Below are 27,613 nucleotides of genomic sequence, written 5' to 3' on the forward strand. Positions count from 1 at the left end.
AGGACACGGAGAGGCACGCACTCGCGCCACGGCTGCCGCTGTATTATTGTTAAATGTTCGGCTCTGCTCGTCCGTCGTCGACACATCCTTCCTTCCTTCGTGCTGCTTCGAGTCTTCAGGAACGTTTACGAGGTAACACCGCAATGACTACGCTGTAATGGTTCCAGCTGCGTGTGTGTGTGTGTGTGTGTGTGTTTGGGGGGTGAAATATTTAAATTATTCTCTTTTTCTGAACCGAAACCTACCCTCGAATATCCTGTTGAGTGTATACATGCGTGTTTATATTTAAATACGCAACACGGCGTGTGTTTTAAAAGCCAGACGCCCTTTTTTTTCTGTCATGTGGACTTGGTCAAGTGTGTGGATGTGGTGATGGATGTGGAACGTTAGCTCGGCTCGGCACAGCACAGCTCGGCCGGGCGTTGCTGTGACTGAAACGCGCACACGTTTTTGTGGTGCTCGGAGGCACAGTGGTCAGCTGGCTCGGTCTCAGCCACGTTAACTAACCCCGCTTCGGGTTGCTTGCCCCCGGCGAACAACGCTATTGTTGTGGTGGGGAGAGAAGCTCGAGTGGGCCTTCTCTCTGCTGCTCCTCCAGCAACAGCACCCTGGTTTGTTTGTTCCCCCCCTGACACAAATGCTGTTTATTAATTCACTCTAAAGGCGTGGACAAACACCCAGAAACTCGTAAAACAATGGGGCACGAGAGTTGAGTTAAGAGAGCCAGGGCCGTTTCTAGCTGGGCCCTATGCGAGATACTATTTGGGGGCCCCTATTTTTTTCAAACTCGAGGTAGAGATTCCTAACTTTTTCTTATTACCCCACAAACACTTACATGCTTTGCAAATATACGCATAATGAATGCATCCAAAACATGCAAATATAGACAGGTACTTTTAATTCTCAAAAATATAACAAAATATGAGTCTGAACTTGCCGTTTGGTGGCCCCCTGGTGGCTGTGGGGCCCTATGCAGCTGCACAGTCCGCATATAGCAGGTTCAAAACAACTCTAGGATCGTTATTGTGTGATTGACATTGTATATTTGACAATATTTCCTGTTAAAGTTGAAGCAAAGATGCATGCACTGATGAAAGAAACAGGAGACAATGGCCATATTTTTCTAAATAAAAACTATGTTGGCACATCCAGGTTTTATATTCCTATATAATCTGATTCAACCCACGTTTGGAGGTGCTTTGAAATGTGGATTTCTCAATCTGAACATTCTGGCTGCTTAAATTCAGACTTCAGCGCACAATGATGATGATAGCAAATCTGGTGCTGGAAGTCTTCGGTCATGTTATACTCGAGTAAGTCTCACTACTTTTACATCGGAGTATACATGCAGAGGAGAAAATGTGTATAATTGGCAGTGTATGACTCCATAGGTGGCGCTGTATCTCTCTGTAGTGTGTATCGAATCAGCTTCCTGTTTCTTTTGCCCTCGTCTAACGTGGCCTTAAGGACTAAGACTAGCTCGATTGTAGTTGGATTAGCATCACATGTTTACGTGACATTTGGAAAACTGAATTATTGTCTTAGTCTGACTAAAATCAGACTTTTAACAGACTGCAAATGATGCACCTCCCATGTCGCAACTCCGGCGATCTAATCCAGTTCACCTGCACTGTGAACACGGCCAATATTTGGCATAATTCAGATGCCTGTGTTTATCATTTGATATCGGTTAAAAGTCAGCAGCACCACATGTCCTGGGTGTAGTCTCCCTGCTGCTCGATGATGATGAATGTCACCTGGGACTGGCTCCAGCACAAGATTAAATCCAGAGTCAAATAAAAATCACACGAAACCCCTTTGGATAATTTGATTGTTTGACTGAAAAGCTGCCATGTTGTACCACTCGTACCCTTTTAGTAGAAATATAGGTCCATACATGTGATCATTTGAGCCCTAGTCGAGATAGGAAGTGTCAATAGGAAGTGAATGGATGCAAAAGTGTTTTGTGCTCCCTTTTGATTTATTGTTATTAAATCATCCCCACAGTTTTCATCATCTGTTTTTGCTTTGTGTAATGACGGCGGCAGCTCAGAGTCAGACATCGTCTGTAGATCGCAGAGATTAGAGCAGTGTTGCCGATCATTGTGGTTTGGTCTGCGCAAAGTCCAGATAGTGATTTGGGCAGTGTGTGTGTGGGTGTGGTGGCTCCATCCCTGGTTACACAAAAGCGATTTGACGTGCAGATCGAGGGTGTCGCCCACCCGAAAACCCCTCGTGCCGCCGCTGCTGCTGCTAGGGTGTGTGAGCGATTGCCAAGGAGGGTATCGTCACCTAGGTGTGAATGACTCGTGCACACGTTCTCTTCCTCATGCCTTGTTTGACATCCTGGCTTCAATCCAACAAAGATTTTCAGGGGCTGAACACTGACGGGTTTTTGCAGTCGGGAGCTCATCCTCCCTTAACTGCTACTTAAACTCTTACTTTCCCTATTTTTTGGGGGAATTTTCTTTTGCAAGTTTTTAAATTAAATTACATGAACTGAATAAAATCACCGTCCGTGCACATCTTGACTTGAACTTATGGGATTTTGGAAGAGACGGTGTCGAGTATGAACTACAGCTACTATTATTTTGAAAATGGTGCTGCATCCAGACGAGCGTTTTAGCCCTGTGTTAAAAGTAATTTGCATAACTAAACTAATCATTCAGGTACAGTAGGCACGCTCTTGCCGTTGTAAACAGGAAACAAAGGGGGTTTCTGTTACTTCAAGGTGAAACCGAAAGCAAGTAAACACAAATGTATTTAATATTAAAGTAGGGTTTGGGTGGTATCGGTCAAGCAGGTGGTCATTTATTCGTCATCTCAACTGTTTCTGGTTTCTCCTCTTTCCTGTTTGTACTCCTAGGTCAGAGAGTTTCTCCGCATGTTCCCCATCGTGTTTGTTTTTCCTATCAATCCCAAACTCGGTGCATCCCTTTTTTTGCACAAGCTTTCTAAACGAGGCACCAGGACTCTTCTGTGGAGAAATCTACGGAGCAGAAGCAGCTTCGTCTGCCTCTTCACTTTCTGTTCCAAGTCCCACTTCCTCTCTCTCTGTGTTGTATCAGCCTCTCAACTGGGCCACAGCCTCTCATTTATTTACTTCCCCGCGCCCCACACCTCTCTTTCCTTTTCCTCTTCCTAAAGGCCAACGCGAGCCAGGAGAGGAGTTCAAAGACTGGGATAAGATGGTTTAAAATTGTGGAGAGGAGCTGCCCAGTAAAGTCTTTGTAAATCACTTTCAAATCTGAATTTCAAACACGAGTAGGAAATCCCAAATTCTATCTTGGATTGTTCTATATTCACCACCCTTTAAGCACACACCGTGTGTTTTATTTCATGATAACAGAGTCTTTGTTTGCACTGCTGTACTAATGACGGGTTATTATAGCACATAATGAGATGACAGTAATCCTTTGTCAGCCGTGAACCGTGCAAGAGAAAATGCAGGTTACCGACGCGTTATCAGTCGACTGGCTCTCGCTGGTTTGCGTCTGGTGTCGGCTCGGCTCTATTGTCACGTGTAATGTAGCGTTCAGAATACATCTCACGCTCGACTTGGGCTGTTTGTTTGGATTTGCGCGAGTTCTTTCTTGGTGCAACAGCTGTGAGTGGTGGGGTCAAGGGTTCAGGTTTCTTTACAGTTACAGTGTGTGTGAACAGAATGTGCTTACAACTGCGTCTGTCTTTTTGGTATTTTTATAGGCGTGGGGCAAGTTTTTAAAGCTCGAGTCATTGATTTGATAGTTGTTGGAATGTTCATGTTTTGGTCACATTTGGTTATTTTACTGCTTGATTTCTGAGAAAATCATTTTGTCTTTAAGGCAGGAAGTTGAGATTTAAAGTAATCCCCGCCTCCCTTAACCATTCGCCATCCAGTTTAGATCATTGAAGTTCTACTTGAAAGCGTTGGTAGTGGACTTAAAGGTGCATTATGTAATAAATCTAAAGCAACTGGTCATAAAATCCTCCTAATATGTCACAGAGACTCGGCAATAATGTTCATATAACAAACTGAACTCACAATAACAACAGTACAGTAATATTTTGCAGACTGCAAATCATGTTTTGGCATGTGGCGCCACCTACCGCCGTCTACCAATCATTGCAGTCAGAGTCTCAGCTGCCGAGCAACCACGGGTTGCCAGTTACGTCAGCAAAACGAAACCTAAAAGACCTCTGTAATTTGAATGTAGTAACCGTTTATGGCCACATTCTTACATATGGAGCCTTTAAATAGAGCTGAAACCATTAATCGATTTCTGAGAAGAAAGTTGAAGCTTTTTTCACGATTAAAACAAGATTTCTGATTGTTTTAGCTTCTTAAATGTGAATATTTTCTTTGTTACTTTGCTCCACATAACAAAGAAATCATTAAAACTGAACCATTTTGGTTAATGGACAAAACGAGACATTGGAGAACATCGTCATTTCCAGGTTTGACAAACGCCGATCGATGCTTTTTAACATTTTCTGATATTTTATGGAACCACGCGATTAATCCATTACTAAAATAATCGTTAGTTGCGGTTATAGATGTTGGCACTCCTCAGACCTCTCCTCTTGCCTGTGGCAGCTGAATGGAAAAGCACACCACCAGCGCAGAAGAGAGCATTTGGATAGACGTAGTTGAAAGTGGGCTGCTTTTACAGCCTTGCTTCAATCCACACCCTTTGGTAATTCAACCCCGGCGCCTGTTGTGCTGCATCTGTTTGGGTCGAAGCTCAGGGGTCAAACCATATTCCATCATTTACTCCTTGGGTCGTGTCGCAGGTCTCTTGCGTTGGGTCTCTTGGCTTGGTGCCGTTGCTCCCCCGTCATTGTGGTTTCTGAGGCTGGCACTGTCCTGCCCATTAGGATAAAGTGGTGGACGCTGGCGCTGCATTTTTAGGTACTCGGTCAGTCTGGGGCAGCGGAGCTGGGCTCCGTGCACTGCAATTATAACTCGGCACTTTCACAGTCGGTCAGTTTGATCATTCGGTCTTCTCGAACATGCTTTTCTTATCATTATTATTCTTATTTCATTATCATCTCTTCCTCTTTTGTGTATGAGAAAAACCAATCCTTGTTTTGAATAGTATTTCTATCATCGGCCATGCAGACGGGCGAGGTGTGTGGGGATCGTTGTCCATCTGGCCTCATCTCACCCCGCCCAGTCACAGCGATGGTAACTGATCCGGCCCCCGGGCTCTCTTCAGCATCATATCGACGATCTGCCCGCCTCTCTATAGCCAATTGGCCGGCGTACAGCAGAGTTAGCCGCTGGAGGACTTTAACATGGGAAAACTGATGTCAGCTTTGGCTTGTTGTCATCGTCGATGGCATCAATTAATTAGTTTTTTGTTTTTTTGTTAATGTTGATTTCTAGTTGCTGAGTCTTTCTTGTTCTCAGCCCAAATAACAGTTGAACACAGACAACAGGAAATATGAAAAAGGAGAAGATAGCACGGGACCAGGGTTTTTGGCAGGAAACGACTATGCCTGCTCTAAATCCATTTTGTAGACGCATGGTTTCACATCCGTCTCTCAAACTTAATTTTCCGTCACTTTCTTGCAGCCTCGTCTTCTCACGCTGTCGCGTCACATCTTTTAAAATATGGGTTAAGCAGGTTGGACACTGCTGGACTTCATGCGGTCTAATCTGAACAGTCATATAACTGACTTTGCTGATGTGCGTTTGACTGGATTAAATGGGTCCATCACCCCTTGGCCTGTTTGATGCCCCCTGGGGTCATTTGGGTGAAGTTAGTCTTGCCAGCTGCTTCTCCGTCTCATTGCACCCATTTAACCCCCCCCCCCCACACTCCCCTCAGCACCGTGCCTGAGGGGTTACGTGGTGCAAAGTGCAGACAATGGCGACTCATCTGTCCACCCTCCCCCGTTGTTTGTCAAACCTGGAAATGACGATGTTCTCCAATGTCTTGTTTTTGTCCACAAACCAAAATGATTCAGTTTGAATGATTTCTTTGTTATGTGGATGCAAAGAAACAAAGAAAACATTCACATTTCAGGAGCTAAAACAATCAGAAATCTTGTTTTCAGCTCATAAAGCCTTCAGATTTTCTGTTTCAAACCAGCTCATGCACACACATACTCGCGCCGACACTCTCTTCTCTCCTCAGTGGGCGACGATACCACCCTACAGCCTTTACTCGCACCCCCGTCATGCTGTCCTGATGGCAGCAAGGCCCTCGCTGGTGCTTTCTGAAAACCCTGCCAGGCTTCGAGCAGATTGTAGCCCCCTTTTTTTTTCCTGCAGAGTCCCATCCCTCCCTCTCTGCCACTCCCTTTAAAGGCTGCCTGGCTTAACCCACTTAACTTGCAGCCACACTTAACCACCTGCTTTGCGAGTGGCTTACACTCACTTAGCACATGGTTAGTGTCCCTCATGGAATTGATTAGAATCGGCTGCATGCTTCACGTCAAGACCCTCCGCCCTCCCATAAATCCATTAACATATCTTTTGTTCTCCGCTTTGACGTCGTTTTCCGTGAAAACATCACTACTGTGTTTGCATGAGATTGTTTTAAATTTAGCATAAATGTTGTACTGGTAATTTCCCTTTGAGCTCTGCTCTTGCTTCACTGATCTAATTATTCAGTCTGCCACTTAGCGACAATAACTGAATGTAATAAATATAAGTGTGTTTGTGCAAGTTGTATAATCACTTTTAACATAAAAATTAGCGGCCTTTAGAGAAGGCCTTTTATCATATACTGAAGGGGCTTGATTTAAAGCTCCCATAGAGTGGTCCTATCGCACACATATGTGAGTTATGGATGTCTACTTGCATACATTAACTTGTTTTTATGGTCAAAAACCTCCTAGTTGCTGATAGAAATCTCTCCTCACTGAAGCTCTCCTCAGTCGCGTTGTTTCGGACTGAAATCTCACCCCCAGAAGACGGAACTGTGTTGTGATTGGCCAGCCAGCGTAGAGCCATCCCAACTGTCTTGTGATTGGCCAGTACCCGGAAGTGACGTAATTAGCACACCAGCTCTCGGAAGCGCAGCAGCTCCCCCCTCTGGAACGGCGGATGCACTGCTACTCGTTATCAAAACATTGTTTTAACAGTGTTTAAAAATAGCTTCGTCACGACTCCCCGCCGCAGTTGACACTGTCGGTCGTGAAACGCCTCCACAACGGACGTTCTTCTTCTTTTGCGGTTCAATGTACGCAACCGTATGTGTCCGAACTAGTGCCTGGAGCAGGAGGATCCGCTCTTCAGGAGAACCGATGTTTATGTAACCGGACCGGGTTTTTTCAGAGATCTCTCTGAGCCCGAGATTACAACGCAACACAGCTTTTCTCAGCAGTGGATTCACTTTATATACGAGGAAATGGCGCAGATAGACACCAAAACAAACACTGTAATTGGTACTTCCGTTCTATGGGAGCTTTAAGGAAGTCTACCTGTCATCCATTACTTCTTCTCCCCAACTTATATCAACCGAGCTGCCTGACATTTTCCGTACACGCATTGCCATTCATCTTGGTAATGCGTTAACCGGTACTGCGTTTGTTTGTTCTGAGCTAACGAGAATGCATTATCCATAGACTGGGATATGACAACAGAGGTTAGAGTAAGATCATTTAAGGATGTTGTATTTTTAGACTTTATCTGGCTTTATTTTGTGCTCCATATATTCCAGTGTGTGGTTAATGTTTTACCCTCAATTTTTTAGATTGAAAGAATCACTTGGAAAAAGAACGTTTTGAACCAGCCAACATCCTCCATTCATAGCCAACTTTGTTGTGCTTCTACTTTTTACCTCTGGTAGTTTGTGTTCACATCAGTCAGCAAGGACATTGTGCCAAAACTCAATAATCCAATAACTGCGTTGCATGGCAGCTGACGAGCGATATCGTCCTTCACTGGTGTTTTTATTGATGGCGGTTTCTTAACCTTGTGCAAGCTGCCACCAATGTTTTTACAGCTGATTTATTTTGGATCCATTCAGCAGAGTGCAAATGGGCGTTGTTGGCCACCATCCATCTGTATCTGTACTGGATTAATTAATTTTCTATTCGGTCGATGGAGAAAAAGTTCTTGATTTAAGCATGAAAATGACTGCCCTTGTTTCTTGTTTTGTAGAAAATATAAACAGATATTTGTCAGGTATCTGTTGCGTGTCGGTCAAGGACTGTAGGTCAGATGTTTTTGAACAAATTTACAGAATTTGAGAGCTGCTCGTTTCTGGCTTTGTCGATTCAAACCAGTGTTGTTGCCTTTGTTTGTCGTAGTTTCACAAAGTGCTATCATCTCTTGACTGTATCTGTTTTCTAATTTAATGATTCATGTTGGCTTTCTGAGCTTTTGATCGGAGGCAGAGCACAAAGTCGACATCGATCAGGAGAAGCAGTTTCATCGTTTCTTTTTCTTGGGCTTCTCTGACGCAGCTGTTCTGCGGCGTCGACGCAAATGACAAACTCTCTCTTCTGTGTGTTCCTACAAACGGATAGAGTTTCCCTTTTTCCTCTCTCTCTCTCTCTCTGTCTCCCACTCTGTGATTGTTTGAACTAAACATTCACTTTGTGATTGTGCAGAAACAGCACTGCTACCTTGTATGGTCCGACACAGCAGCAGGGCTTTATACACACACACACACACCTAGTCCTATTTGTTGGAGTCAACTTGGCGACCCACTTCCCCCTCACTGGAGGCTTCTTCTATAAATTCTGATGGTTTTGTAGAAGCAGACAGTTGCTCCACTAGAGCTGCAACTAACCATTATTTTCCTGATTAATCGCTTGGTCGGAAAATCTTAAGAAACGTTGATCAGTGTTTGTTAAACCTGGAAATAACGATGTTCTTGAATGTCTTTGTTTTGTCCACAAACCAAAATGATTTCTTTGTTATGTGGAGCAAAGAAACAAAGGACATTTAAGAAGCTGAAGCAATCAAAAATCTTGTTTTAATCATGAAAAAAGCTTCAAACCCATTCATCGATTGTCCAAATAGTTGACGATTCATTTGGTAATGATTCATCGATTCAGCTCGAACCTCCATTGTAAGGTTCTTTTCAGATTTGGTATTAACCTCTGTATCATTTCCACCATTTACACTTGGACAGCTTCAGGTACAGCTGTTCAGAGATGGAATGGGATGCATGTGTCCACACCTTTTAGGGTCACATTAAAAGTCTACTTTCCTCAATTAGGGCTGGAAATTATAATACATTGACTTTAATACTGGTTCCTGAATGATTACTTTCACATCTGTTTTGAACAAAAATTAATTTCCACATTACGGTAAAATTCTTGTCGTCTTCTTGCAGTAGCACACTGCACAATTTTCTGCTCTCTTATTGATTCGACCACACTTTAGATCTGCTCGTCATATATTTATGAATTAAACGAGCTATAGCCTCTTGATTTTCGATGATGGGATGTTTAATGTAGAGCTGAAACAATTATAATCGATTACTAAATTAATCGGTTTGAGGCTTTTTTCATGATTAAAACAAGATTTCTGATTGTTTTAGCTTCTTAAATGTGAATATTTTCTTCGTTTCTTTGCTCCACATAACAAAGAAATCATTAAAATTGAATCAATTTGGTTTGTTGACAAAACAAGACATTTGAGAACATCGTCATTTCCAGGTTTGAACAACACTGACCAACGTTTTTTGACATTTTATGAACCAAAAAATTAATCGATTACGAAAATAATCTTTAGTTGCTGCTCTAGTTTAATGCTACAAAAGTACAATTACAATATTTTCATTCAGGGTCGTGTACTGGACATTTGTTCAATTACGCACCCATTGTATAATTTAGAATAGCTAAACGCACGATGCAAGAAGTTTTATTTTGAAAACCAATGACGCAGCCAATGAATATCAGGCAGGGAAATTGGATCCTGTCCTAAGTCGTCACTTGAGACTCGTGTGGAACTGAACACTTGTGATCACCCAAGACGTTATGTGGCATAAAAACACGGCTTACGTGACCTCGCTTTCTGCATCTGCTCTGTCGCTTTGAGTTTGGGGAAACTTCCCCCCTTTTTTTGACAATTAAACCTCTTGTTTTTGTTTTTTCGTTCCACTGCATGACCAGCTCACCATATTCCTCTTTTATTCCCCATCAGCCAAAGAAAGGTTAATATCTGACTCGTGAGCACCAGTCCTACTCAACTCAACCAACGTTGTTTGCCAAACACTGTCAGACCTGCAATCTTGGGCGTTTTTTCAGCAGCCCATCATTAGTTTTTAACGTCTGGAGGCGTGGCTCAAGTAGTTTTCCTGTAGATTTATAAAATGCAGGAAGTGGTGGTCCTTTTTCATTCTGGTTTTTCCCTTTTTTGTGAGTGTGTGTGTGGTTTGAATGACGCACACAGTAAACACCACAGTATAATGACTTTTTTTTACAAAACCAGTTTGTTTCACATCTCTATTTTTGGGCAACACTACTCAAAACCTTATTTTATTCAGATTGGGGGCTATAAATTTGATGAAATTTGTCAGCTTTAGGAAATTTACTATTTCTTTTTGAGAATAATTTGATGGTTAGAGTGGTTGTCGTCTCCATTTCAGAGTCGTTGCACGCGCAGCCAGCTGTGTGTCGTCCTGTAAGGAGTCTTGAGGGAGTCACTATGGGTGGAATGTGGATGGGTCAGATCTGCTCTCGATAACCGCCGCCGCTGCTGCTGTAGGCATTCTGTTTCTCCCATTAATCATCGTGAAGCAGATGCAGCATCTGCTTACATCCGGCGTAAAAGCACAAACTGGGCAGCGTCGTGCAGCAGAAATGAGATTGTTCCATTCGAGAAGACTCATTATAGTCACTGAAAGAAAATGGTTACTAATAATCTTTCTTTCTGACTCGATGTTTCCCTGATTTTCACTACCGTTCAAAAGTTTGGGGTCACATACGCAATTTCTGTTGTTTTTTCATGAAAAGTCACACTTTTATTCATCAAAAGAGTTGCAAAATGAATAGAAAATATAGTCAAGACATTGACAAGATTGGAAATAATGATTTTATTCAAAATAAAGAACCAGAAAAGCTGTTTTCAGCCGTGCTAGCATCATTGCACAAGGGTTTTCTAATCATCCAATAGCCTTCTAACGCCATTAGCAAACACAATGTTCCATTAGAACACTGGAAATGGGCCTCTATACACCTATGTACATATTCCATTAAAAACCAGACGTTTGCAGCTAGAATAGTCGTTTACTCCATTAACAATGTAAAGTGTGTATTTCTGATTCATTTAATGTTATATTCATTGAATATACGAACATTATAAGTGACCCCAAACTTTTGAACGGTAGTGTTACCTGCGTATGTTTTTATTCAACATGACCGTGTTTTTGTTGTGACGTTGGTGACAGCAGTCTGGGGGTAAATCTCCACATGATTAAGCCCCCCCCCCCCCCCCCCCCCCGCCATCACCATCACCATTAGTGGGGCGTTCCAAACCCTTCGCCCTGCTAAATCCCCTCTCTGCTTGTATTAGACACAGTATTAAAAGTGACCCACTTTCTCCCCCCCCCCCCCGTTACCGTGTCTGAATGTCTACGAGCAGACTGAGGGATGTGCTGTGACGGATGTAATCAAAACTGTCCCTAAAGATGCACCGGGATTAAGATTTAACGGCGCGTTTCTTCATCGGAGGTGAATTGCAAATATCACAGAGGTCACCCACTTCCTCTACTGTCTAGACCGACTCCTTCTAACAATCTTACAGAGTGATGGCTGCATTTATAAACACACACACACACACTCCTGTTCCTTCTTTGGCAACACATCTGTGCTCATTTTTATTGAGTGGTTTCCCTGTGTGTGAATAGATGCGATGCCTTTGTTTTCCTCATCACAACACTTGCCGTGGATATTGAGCTAATTGTGATATGAGCCGTGTGGGAAAGAACCCTGGAATATGGTTTGAAAAAAAAAATCCTCATTGAGCTAAGATGTTTGTTATGCAAATGAGGTTCTTAGAGCGGCAGCACAAAGGTAGGAGTTTCTTTCAATTTCGTCTAAATGCACGATGCTGTTGCTATTGTTGTGCAGTCAGTCTTCCACTTTGAGCATATCTCTAGCCTGGTGTGTCAACAAATGGAAGAATCCTGATAAGAAGCGGTGCAAAAATCATCACAAAAGCATCACTCGTTCATTTTGGAATTTAATGGTCGCTCCACCATTAAAATCCTCGGTGCTGAGTTTAGTTTTCCAGCTAATTGGAGATGATGCGATTCACGCTGCTATCAGCAAAGCTACCCGGCGTTAGCAGCTGGACCGGTAAACGACGCTGTCATGCGTACAGTTCCACTGTTTGCACCTTGTGTTTTTGGAGCAGCTCCAAGTGACTGAATTAACTCGGTGGTGTTTATCGACGACAGGATCCACAAAGTTCTCAAAGAGCGAGTCGGACCTGATTTTTAGAAATACTTTTTTGACACCTAAACCAACCTGAAGTCGATCAAACAATCTCAAGTTTCTGTGTGGTTTGTTTCCTTCCCGACAAAACCTGTCTTTGAATATTGCTTTGTTCCCATCTAGCTCATAGTCTGATGATATGAGGATGATGATATTAGGGATGTGAATTAGGGCCGAACAATTAATCGAATTTTAATCAAAATCGCGATATGGCCGACTGCAATTTTCAAATCGCAGGAGGCGCAATATTTTTTAAAGCCAAAATGTGTGTCAAAATATAATTTTAGATGAATAATTTTCTTGATATATACACATCATATTCTTCAGACTGCAGGGAGCATCTTTGTTTCTCACAGATCTGCACAAGTATCACACAGTAAATCATTTTAAATATGTTTTTCCGAATGAAAATGAGAATCACGATGTCGAGATTTCCATACCCTCTGATATCGCAAATCGTATCGCAATCGCTATTCCTGTTTAAATAATCGCAATTTGATATTTATCCAAAATCGTTCAGCCCTAATGTGAATCTTTGGGTGGCTCACGATTCGATTCCGATTCTTAGGCTCACGATTCTATTCAAAATCGATTCTTGATTCAAAAATGGATACAATGCAACGTGTGTTAAGGCAAAATGTGGCATTAAAACAATACAGTTTGTATAAGATAATGTGATCACACAAAGGCAAACTTAAGACAAAAGTTAACATATATTCAATCAAAACAAATAAAAACTTACTTACTGCAAAAAAACAAAAAACTTGTATTATTATTATTTGATAACTGATATTTGATTATTTATCATCTTCATTTTCCAAAACTGGGGACAATCCAACATTATATTGTAAGGAAAGAAAGAAGCTGTGGATAGTGATTTGCTAGTGTGTGTGTGTGTGTGTGTGTGTGTGTGAGATCTGTAACCAAATGCAAGCACAAGGTTAAATGATTAACTTTTTCATGGTTGAACTGATATGAGGCTGTTTGTGTGCTGTATGAAGTTGTGTTTTCAACTGTTATCAGGGCCATAACTGACCAATGAAGTTAGTCTGAAACAATCCACCAATGCATTTGTCTTGCAACTGCTTTATTTTGCTGAAATAACCTCCTCTGTGCTTTGATACAGCAGAGTAAAATGACTCGGCGTGTATGTGCGAGAGCGCACACAGAAAGCGGTTAATGTGTAACCAGTGAGCAAAATGTTTCCTGGACTTTACTCAAGAATGTTTCGCGGCCTCTCTGAAAGGAATTGGTCCTAAAAATGTTCAGTTTGAGATGCTTATTTATCAGTTTAAAGACGAAACTGCTTCTAAAACGTAACGACAGGCACATATAATATGTTTTGTACTCATGACTTTATTAATGCGTGTTCTAATCGCCTGCTTTCCTTGTCTTTTATCTGGATACTTATTCAAGTCTGTGCTCCCTTTTTTCTATAATTTCCATCTCTTTTTGTTTTTTTTTAATTTCCTGCTCAGACCATTGCTCGCACAGCTCGTTTCCTGGACCACAGAGCTTCTACTGGTTAGGGCCATCTGTGTTACAATTTACCAGGAGAGAGTTGGAGGAAGGGAGAAAACGCAAAAGCAATGAGTATACGAGGACGAAGGGTGGTGGTGGGGGTGGGGGAGAAGCTCCTCATGGTCAGAGGTGCAGAAGAATGGAGAGTGTGGGTGGAGTGGATGATTGAAGGGAGGCAGAATAAGCTCTTAATGGACCCAGAAAGACCCTTTTGTCTAATTTGAGCAAGTGAAAACCTGACGGAGTGAATGACTCTGCAGTTTTGTGGGTTCTCAGTGCTCAGATTTCGTCATAGTAATCAATGGGTTGATGATGCATTTGCTTGCCACACATGGAAATGGAGCTGAAACAATTAATCAGATTAACTATTTTGATAATCTATAATCGAGTTTGAAGCTTTTTTCACGATTAAAACAAGATTTCTGATTGTTTTAGCTTCTTAAATGGGAATATTTCCTGGTTTCTTTGCTCCACGTAACAAAGAAATCATTCAAACTGAATCATTTTGGTTTGTGGACAACACAAGGCATTCGAGAACGTCGTCATTTCCAGGTCAACATTTTTTTTTTTTTTTTTTTTTTTTGCGTTTTCTGACATTTTATGTATCAAACGATTAATCGATTATGAAAATAGTCCTTAGTTGCTTCTCTACATGGAAACAACGGCTGGAAAATGGAATGTGGGGCCTGTTTTGTGCAGACCTCCACTCCTTGTCCTCGTTGGTGCCGAGTCATGGCATGAAATTGTGAAGCTTCTCTCGGCTTTCACTGCTTCAAACCACAGCCTTTTCCCCCCTCCGCTTAATTGATGATGCATGGAAACCATTTAGGAAAACAGTCATCCTTTTTTTATATGCGCTGGCCTCATAATGTATTGTAGAATAAATTCCACTATTCCTTTTAATGTGGCATTTTAATTGTGACGCTTCATTTAATTGTACATTATCGTCAGTTTTGAGGGAGTGAGTGGTTTAGAAGAAGAGGTTTGTTGGCGTCTCACTTTCCTTTAAATTCCACGGAGGCCCCTTACCATTTAAAAAAAAAAAAAAAGTAATTTCCTCTAATTTACAGTAGCAAGTTTCTTTCGCTTCTGCATGGAAGAGAGATTAATCCCCGTTTTGTTTATTTCCACAGGACGTTAAAGTGAGTGGTCATCCAACGACGGAGTGCAAGCCGCTGGACACGTCTGTGTTCAAGACCTTTTAGGAGGAGGGAATGAAACCGGATGGGGTTACCATGGAAACCACGGAGCCCACTGAAGCCGCAGCGGTAGCGGAGCCCTCGCTGTCGCAGGACGCCGTAACGGAGCAGCAGCAGGCGTCGTCTCAGCCGGAGGAAGCTGCAAACGAGGCCGCAGCGGCGCCCGCCGTCGCTCCAACGACCGTCGACAAGCAAGTGGCCGTCGACCCTAAAGTCAAACAAAAAGCAGCTGCAACTAAAGCGCAACCCAAAGCCAAAAATGCATGGGTTTCTGGGTCCAACTCGCGGCCCGGCACGGGAAATAACGTCAAATCCTCGAACAGCAGTGTTTCTGCAGCTGCGGCTAAGAAAACGCTAACAACAACAACAGCAGCGAAATCGGCATCAGCTGGAGCTGTACCTAAGAAACTTTTGGGCACGTCGGCAGCGTCCGCCAAGAACCAAACTAGAGCGCCGGACAAGAAGCCTATTGGACCGACCAGGACTACCTCTGTCGCTGCTGCCACGGCGACAAATAGTACCAGGCCAATAACGGTGAACGGCACTTCTAAGAAGAAACCGGCGGCGGAGACTGTTAATGTAGCAAGACCCAAAACCACAGGTAAGTCTGATTCTAGCTTAAAAATAGATGTGTTTTTTATATATGTTATAAATTATATCAGTTTTTGCTCACAAATATTGTTTTTTGTCATCTTTTAGTTGCAGCCTGCAGGCCAGGAGTATCTTCTACATCCAAACCTAGTACTTCGACCACGACGAAAGCTGTTGGTGGAGCTGTTTCAAGGACTACAAGGTATGGACTTTAACAGTGTGTAATATTTTGAGTAGATGAATCTACACTGTTCAAAAGTTTGGGGTCGCCTATACTATTTTTTTTTTGGTGGTTTCCATTAAAAGTCACACTTTTATTCATCAAAAGAGTTGCAAAATGAATAGAAAATATAGTCAAGACACTGACAAGATTAGAAATAATGATTTTTTTTTTTCATTTTTTTGCTTTGGTCAAAGAACCAGCAAAGCTGTTTTCAGCTGTGCTAACATCATTGCACAAGGGTTTTCTAATCATCCAATAACCTTCTCACGCCATTAGCAAACACAATGTACCATTAGAACACTGGAAATAAGCCTCTATACACCTATGTACATATTCCATTAAAAACCAGACGTTTGCAGCTAGAATAGTCGTTTACCACATTAACAATGTATAGAGTGTATTTCTGATTCATTTAATATTATATTCATTGAAAAAAAGATGTGCTTTTCCTTCAAAGATAAGGACATTTCTAAGTGACCCCAAACTTTTGAACGGTAGTGTATGTATTTTATTGGCAAAACATTGATTTAATATCATTTGTTTGTTCCTCCCACCTCTTCCTCGTTGTGTTTCTTTCTCTGAGATCTCACTTTTGAGAATTTCCCTTTCAAACCCTGATAAGAGAAGCCGACTTTGTTTAAACCTCGATGGCAGCGAGAGGAGAATGTTGTCCATTATGGTCTGTGGGCCGTTTTATTGAGTCAAATTTCGCTTTTCAAAGAGTCCGAGTGAGTCATGGTAAGCAGGAATAACCCCAGACAGAAGACCTCATCCGAGCTGGTGATACTGGAAGAAGAAGTGTTGCCTTTGTCTCTGCAGACCCCCACCCCCCTCAGCTCCCCAGAGCAAAGCGCTATTGACTGCTCTCATAATGGTGCAGTTGGACTAAAACATGCTCTAAAATCATACATTTCATGTACTTTTTGTGTCATTGTTTTCTAAATCAGCTTGGTTTCCTTCAAGAATAAGCTCGGGTTAGGAGTAGCTCTTAATGATCTGTAGACGTGTGTGTGTTGGGGTGAGAAGCTCATCTTTTGAATTAATCAGACGAAGCATGTGAAGGAGTAAGAGTCTGATTACGTTTAGGCATCGGATCTCATTAGGACGTGACGGTAGGCGCTCACCTCTCAGCTTTTACATGCAGGGAGCGCAGCAGCAGGTGTCTTTCCTTGTGTGTGTGTGTGTGTGTGTGTGTGTGTGTGATGGCCAAGTGCGTAGCATCCAGTTAGCACAGTAGAGCCCTTTGTGTAGCGGCGGTGTGCATTTCCGTCAGTGTTGGTTTTCTTTCGTGCAGTCTCTCTCCGTCAAGAGTCGGACACCGACCTTATCTCGGCTTAAGCGGCGGCATTAATTAGTCATGTGACGGTTCAAGTGCTAACCCTCTATAGCACGTGTGTCAAACTCGAGGCCCCGGGGGTCCAGATGTGGCCCGCCACGTCATTGTATGCGGCCCGCGAGTGATAAATTGGTCTTAAAAATCTGCGCTAAAATAGGTCTATGTCGCTGGACTGCGTCCAGTCTGTCAACTCCGAAAAAGAAGAAGAAGAAGAAGAAGAACACATTTAAATGTTACGCAACAATGACGTCAGTAATCCATAAAATGGGCCTAAACTCAGATAATACAATGGTTTTCATCATTTTTTATGTCTCTATTAACAAAGAAAATACTTAATTTGTACCGTAATTGTTTCGCTGCTTTCGGCGCCATCTTTGTTATGTCAACACACGCAATGCATTCTGGGTAGCCCTTGCTCCCAAGGGTGGTGTCGGAAAATCTCAATATTGAGGGCGATACAGCCCTTTAACTTGACCCTCAACTTAATTTTTCTGATAATTGGGACAACACTTGCACTAGAAGGAGTGCGCATTTTTGAGATTGAGGGTTAAGATTGGGTGAATTCCAATTCCTTACTTAATCCCCAAAGTCTTTTTCTGAGGGTGTGTTTTTTAAGCAGTGCATGTGAGCAGGTCCGCACCGACCATATAAAGACTTTAAAACTGTTAGTTTGTGAAGAAACGCCATCGCAGACCGGGCTACATCTATAATGCATCATATTTCCAAGTATCCAAGTCACTTATCTGCAGGTTTTGACAAATAACATGACCTTTTTCTAAGCACAGCTTTGTACAACACATTCGAAATGTTGGAATTTCATTATTCAGTCACTTTTTAAGTACACAGTAGAGCTTGAGGGTGTCACTGTCCGTCCCTGTGATGGATGAGCACCACCTGCTTTGCTCTGCTCTCTCTATCTCCGCCCATGACGGGTTACGGTGTCCTTGCGCTGTCGCTCTCTGTCGGCCACAGCTCCAGCCTCTGTTTGGTCATCGTTTATCTCCTGAAGCCTCCCTTACAGCTCCAGCCACAGCCTCCGTCTCGTGTTCGAACTCATTCATCATTCAACTGCACCGAGAGGCTGGAAAATTCAGCGCGAAGTTGTGTAACGCGAGACGGGACGGTGATGGTGCCCTGATGTAGCTGATAAATCAATATTTAGAGTCACTATTGTGCATTGTTATTGCATGTGTCCTCTTATTGTAAGGAGAAGAAAAAAAAAAAAAAAAATCAATTTAAAGTATTTAATACTTTCATGTATTACACATTAGATTAGCTAATTGTGTGGTGCCTTTTATAAATGAGCTTTAATTACAAACTGAGCATATAAACAGTAGAATTCCTATGAAATATGACGGTTATTCTTTATCGGGCTAATTTAAATGATGGGGTTGTGTAAACTTAATGAGCCTTGGCTTGACAAATGACACATTTAGTGGCTGGGTAAAACCTCTGAGATGAGCACTTGCTGACGTTTATTGGCTGACATAAATTCTTAAATTAACTTTTTTGGGGGGTCTGAAAAACCCTAAACTTTACTCTCATTATTCAAAAATCTCCTTAGCAGGGAGCAGGATTACCATCCTAACGGTAAATATCCACCGCATCCGTCACCATGACATCGACCACGATCCTCGTTAGTTCGAGGTTTTTACGACTCTTTCGTCTCGACTCTCCGCAGAGCTGATTCTGATCTTCTTTATTGTCCAGGAGACAACCGTAGGCCTCATACGATGTCTTAGGAATGTGCCATTCTCGGGGAGAGAGGGAGTTAAAGCAGCTACAGGCTACCAAACAAGGAATTGTTGAGAGCGCTTCAGTTTCGTTTGTTGTCTCGGCAGTGGGCTCTTGAAGTGATGAGGGGAGAAGGATGCATTAAAACTGTGTTTTATTTGATTTGCTTCAATAGGAATAAAATGCACTAGAGTTGAAACTCGATTACTAAATTAATCGTCAACTATTTTGAGATTGTTTTAGCTTCTTAAATGTGAATATTTTCTTCGTTTATTTGCTCAATATAACAAAGAAATCAATAAAACTGAATCTGACACATCATCTCCAGGACATTTTATGGACCAAACGATTAATCGATTATGAAAATAACCGTTAGCTGCAGCTCTACTTTGCACAACCTCAAAGACCCCTCGTTTTTCTTTGTCTCGATTAAACCGAATAATCCACAAACCTTGACATGTCCACACACTTTTTTTTTTTTAGACGATCACGAGTCATGGCGGGAGGGGGGTTGAGTAGGTGTGGTTTGAGCAAATGTTCTCTGCTCCATGTTTACACTTTGTTTGCTAAAACAGACGTTGCAGCTGCAGCTGCTCGGCATGTCAAGTTCCACTGGGCGTGTTTGTTTTCTTGCGTCCTGTGCGAAAACGTTTGCGACTGCAGACCAAAAGGAAAGCCCCGTAAACTGACTCCGCGGTGACCTTTGTCCTGAAGTAGACCTCGTCGTTGTTCGGTCGTGGTGTCTCATCCTCCTCTGGCTGGACTGCGATTTGTATCGATCTCCGCCGACTCTTGGCAGGAAACGTAATCCATACTAATACACCGGCAACACAACCACCAGCCTCCCATTGACAGATGGCGTGTGTGTGTAGTTATAGGCATTAGTGGGTTTGTCTTTTCCTTCCTGTGTCATCCCTCTGGATCATGAGTTATGAGTCGTCATAAAGCAGTGGAGGGAGAGGTTGGCTTTTCTGTCTGTGACCTCCATTGTCTGACCGTGATTCCTATAATTTCGTGGTCGTAATCACGTTACGACTTCAATCTTGTGATGACAGCCAATCGCGCAAGTGTCAGTGTGAACAAAATGGTCATTGTGCGACGGTCATTGTGATGTGGGAGCGGCATCTGTGTGCATCCACGCTGCTGCTGCTGCTGCTGCTGCACAGAAAGCCATCAAAGTCTGTGTTTTCTGTCACTTTATGTCCAGAAGAAGGCGATTGTTGGCTGGGTCGTTGCGTTTCCTTAAGGCAGTTGCAGGCGATTGAGGGTGGGGGAAAGGAGGCGAAGGCAATCTGGCTTCTTATTGCTGCAGTGGAAGTGACTGTTCAGTTTAGAGGAGGTCTTTATATGAAGCTGCAATAATCCAGAGACTGATGATGGTTATTATTATTCTTAGTCTTCCTTCCTTCCTCCACCACCTTCTGTTGTTTCTCAGCTATTATCCTCTTTTTGGATTCAAGTTCCTTTAATCCACTTGTCTGCATTGTCATCCTCTGCTCTCTGTTTTTATCCGCTCACCATTCATTTTGTCAGAACCATGTCATCTCCTGTCACTTTGCATTAGTACTTTTCTTTGTTATTATTCCCCCTATCCAGCTCTTTATATAACCCCAGCGTTTTATCTTTTTCAACCTGATCACATCCTCCTTTCTCCGTCCTCCAGGCCTGCTACGGCTCCTTCAACGACGCGACCTGCGTCCACGACGGCGAGGCCCACCACGACCAAGCCCTCAACCTCTGCAAACCCCAGAACGGCTGCGTCGAGAGTTACGGTCACAGCACCCTCTGCTGGCAGGACCGCAGCAGCACAGCCTTCCAAAACCACTGCCTCCTCTAAGAAAGGTGAGGAATTAACCTCCCTTTTTTTTCGAACGAGTAGATTGTTAAATGCATCTGTATCACAAAGATGAAATTCACTTCACTTCTCAACGTAATTAAGTATTCTTTTCTCATCTAAAGATGTCGGTGGAGCACCTTCTGCTGCAGTGGCTAAGAAGCCCGCATCGGCGACACTGTCGACGGCTACCAAAAAACCCGATCCCTCGAAACCCGCAGCCGCGCTAAAGCTCAACCCTGCCTCCAAAACGTCAGCGGCGGCAAAGGCGGCGGCAGCAGACCCCAAGAAGTCGCAGTCGAAAACCTCACAGCCTGCAAAAACCGTGACGACGAAACCGCTAACCGTTGGTCGGTTCCCTGCGGTGAACAAACCGCCCCTTGGCCGAACCCCGCCGGCCTCTCCGGCGAGCGCTTCTCTGTCGAAACGCGGAACCAAACCCACTCAGGCCGTCCAACCTTTCACCGCTCTGAAGAAAACCAAGAGTGCAAACGCTGCCCAACCTGCTGTAGAAGCACAGAGCGCTGCCGCAGCCGCCGTCGCAGCTGTAGCAGTCGCTGCGGTCTCGGCTGCGGAGACGCAAGCGATGACTCTACCACAAGAATCGCCAGAGGAGGTCCCTTCAGTCTCTGCGCAAGATCCCCCACCGGACGTCATGCCTCAAGACTCTGTGCAAAGCCACGCGGTTGCTCCCTCTCCCCCGCAGAGCCCCATCAGGACCCCGTCTCCACCCCAGCAACAGCTAGAGAGCAGTGTTCCCTTACCAACAGCAGCGCCTACGTCGCCTGGGGCCTCCCCTCCAGAGGAGCCCGATTACTTGCCGACAAATCAAACTTCCTCCACGTCTAAAGCAGCAGCAGCAGCAGCACCACCAAATGTCATCCCTCAGATCGTTCCTCCCGCCGCTCTGAATGAGGACGAGGACGAAGAGGAGAGGGAAGGAAGTCAGCTGATCTCCGTGTCTGAAATGAGCGGCACGACACAGCCCACAGAAGAGTCCAGACCTGGATCAGCCGGACCGGTGGGAGGGTCTGCATGGCGAGCCGGCGGCGCCTTGTTCTCCGAGCTGGACTCCGAGGACGTAAGCGGCAGTCAGCAGGGGGCGTCTGAGCTGAGCGCCCCTGGTGTCCTGGAGGGCACGGAGAGCCTGGACGATCTGGGAGAAGGCAGCCTCAAAGGAGCCATCGACATGGAAGGCGCCTCGGCGGGGTCTCCCGACTTTGAGAAGGTTCCCGATATACCGGCGAACGACTTCGACGAGGAGGAGGAGGAGGAGGACGAGGACGACGACCGGGTGTGCGACATGGACGTGGGCTCGGAGCGAACGGACGACCTGCCGAGACCCAGGCACGACAACGACGTGGACGACGAGGACGACGAAGACGTGGAGATGGCGAGCGAGGGCGTGACGGAGAGCGGGCTGGAAAGCTACGGGAACGCGGACGAGGACGACTTTGCGGAGGACGAGAGGCTGGACAACTTGAACAGGGTGGCGCAGCCGCCTCCTCCCCCTCCTCTGCTGCCTTCTGCACCAGCTGCTCAGTGGGACCAACCCAATCCCTTTGCTGATCCGTGGGCAGAACCTGTCCAGGGTCCAGAGCTCATGGGCGAGGTGGCAGGAGCAGCAGCGGCGGCGGCAGTGAGCCCTTCAGCCAACCCCTGGCAGGCAGACTCGGAAACGCCAACTCAGACCCCAGCCCAGTCTTGGCTAGAACTAAGCACCACTCCTATTGTTGATGAAAACCAAGACGCTGGCCATCAATCTTCTCTTAAAAGTGAGCCTCAAAATCCAGAGGCTCAACTGTACCTGGATCAGTTTAGCCTGGCCCCAGTGCAGAGCCTGCCTCAAGCGCCTCTCTCTGCCCCAGGAATGTCCCTCTCAAGCACTGTGAGCAGTGACACCAGCACGCCCGAGGAACTGTGCGACCACAACAGAGACGATAAACGCGCCGCGGAGCCTTCTCCTCAGCCGGAGCGAGTGGACGAGGACGGGGAGGAGGAGGAGGAGGCCGAGACCCTGCCGGCCGACGAGGTCTTAGGAGGTCCCGCGACCGCGCCCACTTCCAACCCGTCCTCGTCCTCGGGAACGGAAGACGAGGTCAGCGACACGGAGGGAGAAGCTCAGCTGGACGATTCTCTGGAGACGCCGGCGCTCGGCAACGTCACCTTCGACGGCCAGCCTCCGGCACAGCAGCGCTGCCTGTCCACCGTGGAAGAAGGCGAGGAGGCCGAGACGGAGGAGGGCGGCGCGGGCGGCGACAGCACCCCGCCTTCGGCCACCTCGTTGGCCTCGTACGGCTTCGACACCACGACCACGGCGTCGAATTCAAACGCCCACTCCACGGGGGAGAGCTGCATCAAGAGCCCGGGCATCTTCTCCCTGGAGGAGCTCCCCGAGGAGGCCAAGGACCTGATCCCGCAGCCGCCCGTCGCGGAGCAGCAGTACATCGAGTGCGGGAAACGGGAACCGGGGTCGGCCGAGCTGGAACGGGAGGACGCGCAGGGGTCAGATGAACGACCGCCGTCGGCCCTGTGCTCGCCGCAGAAACCGGAAGACGACGCCGAGGACGTCCAGCCGCCGTATTATTCTGCTATCTGTGAAAAGACTGAGAACTCTTTTGCAGGTAACGTATAGTTCACCCTCTCCCTCCCTAACAACAGCCTAAATAATGTCCCTCGTCTCCCTCCGGCCCCCTGTTTTACCCGTCCTAATATCTCACAGTTGTAAAACCTGTTGTCAGTGTTTGTCCTGAAGTATCTGGGGGTGGATGTAATCGCACTTAAAAAAAGAAAAAAAAAGAAAACCGAGAGCAAAAACAAAGGGAAGAAATAACAGTGGCCCTTTCCGTCTGATATAACATTTGCATTGACAATATATATACGGCTTAAATTCCTGTATGTGCAATAGCTACTATTTACTCCTGTTGTGTGAGTGTGAGCCTGGGTTTCGGTGTCTGTTTTAACACAGAATTGTGTGGTTGCCCTGAACTGTGGCGTCAATTTACAGCTCTTATAAAGAGGTGCAGAAATGCAGAATGAAATGTTCATCCATGTATATTTATCTTTATACTTTTTACTGAACAAAATGAGTTTTTGATTGTATATTCATGTCTGACTTCACTCTCCTTACCTTTTTTTTCCACTCCTCCGTCTCTTCTTGCACTTTAACTTGTACCCCCAGCTGTGTTTATCCATCATTTGAAGTATTGAACCTTTAAAAAAAACAACTTTAAATAAAGACTAGATTTTTACCATGATGTACTTTCTCCCCGTACAGTTTTATTGATAACGGTGTATTTATGGTCTGGTGTTCATTTCAAGCTTCTCATGTTTCCACTCGGTCGACACAGTCCACGCCGGACACTTTTTAAACGATAAACACTGGAAATCATTCCCAAAAACCTCAAATATTCAAGACCCCGTCTCCTCCCGTGGATCGAAACCTTCAGCGTCTCGATCGGTGAAGAAGTTCTGACGTCTCCACGTCCGATCTCGAGAGAGACAAAGATGGTCCAGTGCTGCCGTTTTTAGCTCTTTTCCTTCTCTTAGCATTCTCGCTGCACTGTTTCTACAGCGATGGTTCGCTGAGCTTGTGCATGTCACTGTTGCACAATGATTTTTTTTTTTTTCATCATATCACAAAGGATTTGGTTTGTTTTCGGGGGGGTCAAGCTTTGGCTCTAGGTTTGAAGTCTTAAAGGTCCAGTTTGTAAGAAATTGGCGACACAGATAGGTTTCGTATATGGTACCGTTCAAAAGTTTGGGCTCAATTATACAATTTTTGTTTGTGCTTTCCATTAAAAGTCGCACTTTAATTAATCCAAATGAATAGAAAATACAGTCGAGACATTGACAAGATTAGAAATAATTACATTTCTTTTAGTTAAAGAACCAGCAAAACTGGTGCTAACATCCAACATAACATCCAATAGCCTTCTAACGCCATTAGCAAACCCAATGTTTCATTAGAACACTGGAAATGGGCCTCTATACACCTATTAAAAACCAGACGTTTGCAGCTAGAATAGTCGTTTACCACATTAACGATGTATAGAGTGTATTTCTGATTCATTTAATGTTAGATTCATTGGAAAAAAAAGTGTTTTTCCTTCAAAAATAAGGACATTTCTAAGTGAGCCCAAACTTTTTGAACGGTAGTTTATACCAGAAAGGATGAAGCTTTAAACTTTCAGGCTTCCATACATGAATAAAATGACCGATTTCAATCAAATGTCACACACCGGACCCTCAAATACGATTCATCCTAAAGCCAAGGTGTTTTTTTTTTTTTTGCTGTGATGTCTATAAATGCATGGGAGAGCTTTTTGCATGCATCACTTGTTTGACTAACTTAAAAAATCTCTGTTCACGGGTGACGATAGTATTTGCATATACAGGAAGTTGGCTGCTTTTTTTTTGGGCACTCAAAAAAAAAAATAAAAATAAATAAATAAATATCACGCTCGGTTGCTCTGCACAAATGTCACCACCCCCAGTCGCCACTGTTTTCTGGTGTGTTTTTTTCACTGTTTCTTGCACAAATCTGAATATTTACTGCTGCTGCTGCTCTGGGTTTGGCTTCACAATGCTTCCCTCTCTTCTATCCTCCACACCCTTTCTGCTTGCACTCACTGCACTGCTGTTGCCTGTGATTTTTTTTATTTTTTCTCCCCGTTTTTATAACCTCGCACTACTGTCATCTTCCTTCCCACTTCCCTCTCACACACAGGCTTCACTGCACTGCCGCAGCCTCACCGCCGCGATCCCGCCGCGTATCCCAGAAACTACTGCGACATCGCCAAACCCCTCGCCGCCGCCGCCTCTCCGCCTAAGCTGACGTGCGCCGACCTCCCGCCGAGGAGCCCCGGGCATCGCGGCCTGAGCCCGCAGCTCCGCCGGCTGGAGCAGCACCAGAGGCAGCTGCTGGAGCTGCAGCATCGCAGGGAGCAGCAGCAGAGCCGGCCGCCGGAGGAGGCGGAGCAGGAGCAGGAGAGGAAGACGAGGGAGGAGGAGGAGCAGAGGAGGAAGAAGGAGGAAGCGGAAGAGGAGATAAAAAGGAATAAAGAGGCAAAGAAGAAGAAGGAGGAAGAGGAGGAGGAGCAGAGGAGAGACCTGGAGCTGCAGCTGCAGCAGCAGCAGGAGGAGCTGAAGCAGAGGCAGCAGATCATGCAGTGGCAGCAGGAGCTGCAGCAGACCAATAAAAGCCAGACGGTCGTGCTGGTGTCTCCCACCGCTGGGCTCTGCACCATCTACGAAACGCTGGAGAACAGCGACGGAGAGGACATGGAAGATGATGATGAGGAAATAAACCAGCTCATCTCCACTGAAGAGAGGAAGGAAGAGTTAAATGACATCAGCGAAAGAGTCGCCGACTCTTCTCGAGACTCTTTGCCTTCAACCAAAACCCCTTCTCCTCCCCCAGATGCCCCAGAAACGACGAGAGACTCCTCCTCCTCCTCCTCCTCCTCCTCGCCTTCCACTCCCGAGTCTCCAGAGCGGCCTCCGCCCCTGGAGCTGGACTGGGGCAAGAAGGTGGACATCGTCCAGCATCTCATCAACCAGACGCTGCTGCTCAACGGCGACGGCTGCTCCTCCCTGCTGCTGATGCCGGGCGGCGCCGGGGGAACCCTGAGCCCGCTGGAGAGCAGCCTGTGGCCCAGCCTCCTGCCTCCGCTCACCCCGCCCTCGGCCACCGTCACCTCCGTCAGCAGCTTCTCCCCGGAGGCGACGGGAAGTTCGCCGCAGGGGGAGTGGACGGTGGTGGAGCTGGAGACTCATCACTGAGCGACATAAACGCACATACATACACGGTCTATAGACTAAGACCAAAAGAGTCGAACACAGAGAGGGTTAAATCCACACATGGCCCACCTGCATAAAGTTGAATACATTCCTGAACAATTACATTACTTTTAAATATACATTTTTTTTTAATTGCCAAGTATTTCAGAAAATGACATTGTTGAACTTTAAGACGCCATTTTTGTCTCTTGAAGTAAACTCGTGATGCTGGAAGATCAGTGGTCACTTAAATCTGAGAGGATTTAGAGCAGAAAAATCTGCGAGTTAATATTTTATTCTTCACGCTTTCCCCTAAATTGATTGACTCATTTAACTACTGAAATATTTGTCACTCACACTCGAGGTGGTCGCAGCCTGTGAAGACATGAATTTTATGGAATCGAGAGAGGACGAGGTTTAAAACCACTTTATCTTCAATATCCACATTTTTTTTAAAAAAGCGTTTAAGTTCAATACCCAGCCCCCTTTTTATTTATGACTTTATTTAGGAAATGAAAATACACTGGAGATTTCTTGCTACTGAATAATGTAAAACACTGATTCACAGATTGCACTTAATCCAAATGTAGGCTTGGAAACAAACTATGGCTGGTATATGTATATACATGTATGTATGTATGTATGTATATATATATATGTGTGTGTATATACATATATAAACATGTGTGCATGTGTGTGTATATATATATATATATATACACATAAACATACAAGTCCCTGTTAAACTGAGGTCAAAGGTCATCTCTACCACAGGTCCGTAGCCTACAGCATGTGATCCTATGAAATACTTGAGTTTCTCCCCGACGAGGTTGTCGATTACAAAACGCTGCTGAAGTCTGGATTTAGCAGGAAGTTATTTTTTACGGTCAGCGTCACTGTGTTTTTTTGTTGTTGCCGGTTTTAATGTTACTCTGACATCACTGTGTCTTATCAGGAGCAGGAATAATTATTACAAATTAGGGAGGGTGCGTGGGTTATTCCATACGATC

At 44.8% G+C, this 27,613-nt stretch overlaps 1 protein-coding gene across 1 annotated transcript; it reads left to right on the forward strand.

The window, feature by feature from the left end:
• prr36a (proline rich 36a) lies at window positions 1-26,606 on the forward strand (the record flags this gene model as incomplete). The annotated part of the gene is made up of 7 exons (XM_083909639.1): window positions 1-132; window positions 15,039-15,705; window positions 15,804-15,897; window positions 20,652-20,830; window positions 20,948-23,446; window positions 25,552-25,796; window positions 25,941-26,606. The coding sequence occupies exons 2-7, from the start codon at window positions 15,120-15,122 to the stop codon at window positions 26,604-26,606; spliced, it is 4,269 nt and encodes a 1,422-aa protein (XP_083765765.1). The 5' UTR covers window positions 1-132; window positions 15,039-15,119.
• Between the last annotated feature and the right edge of the window lie 1,007 nt (window positions 26,607-27,613).

This window comes from Microchirus variegatus (assembly GCF_963457635.1).
Source record: "Microchirus variegatus genome assembly, chromosome: 23".
Lineage (NCBI taxonomy): Eukaryota > Metazoa > Chordata > Actinopteri > Pleuronectiformes > Soleidae > Microchirus > Microchirus variegatus.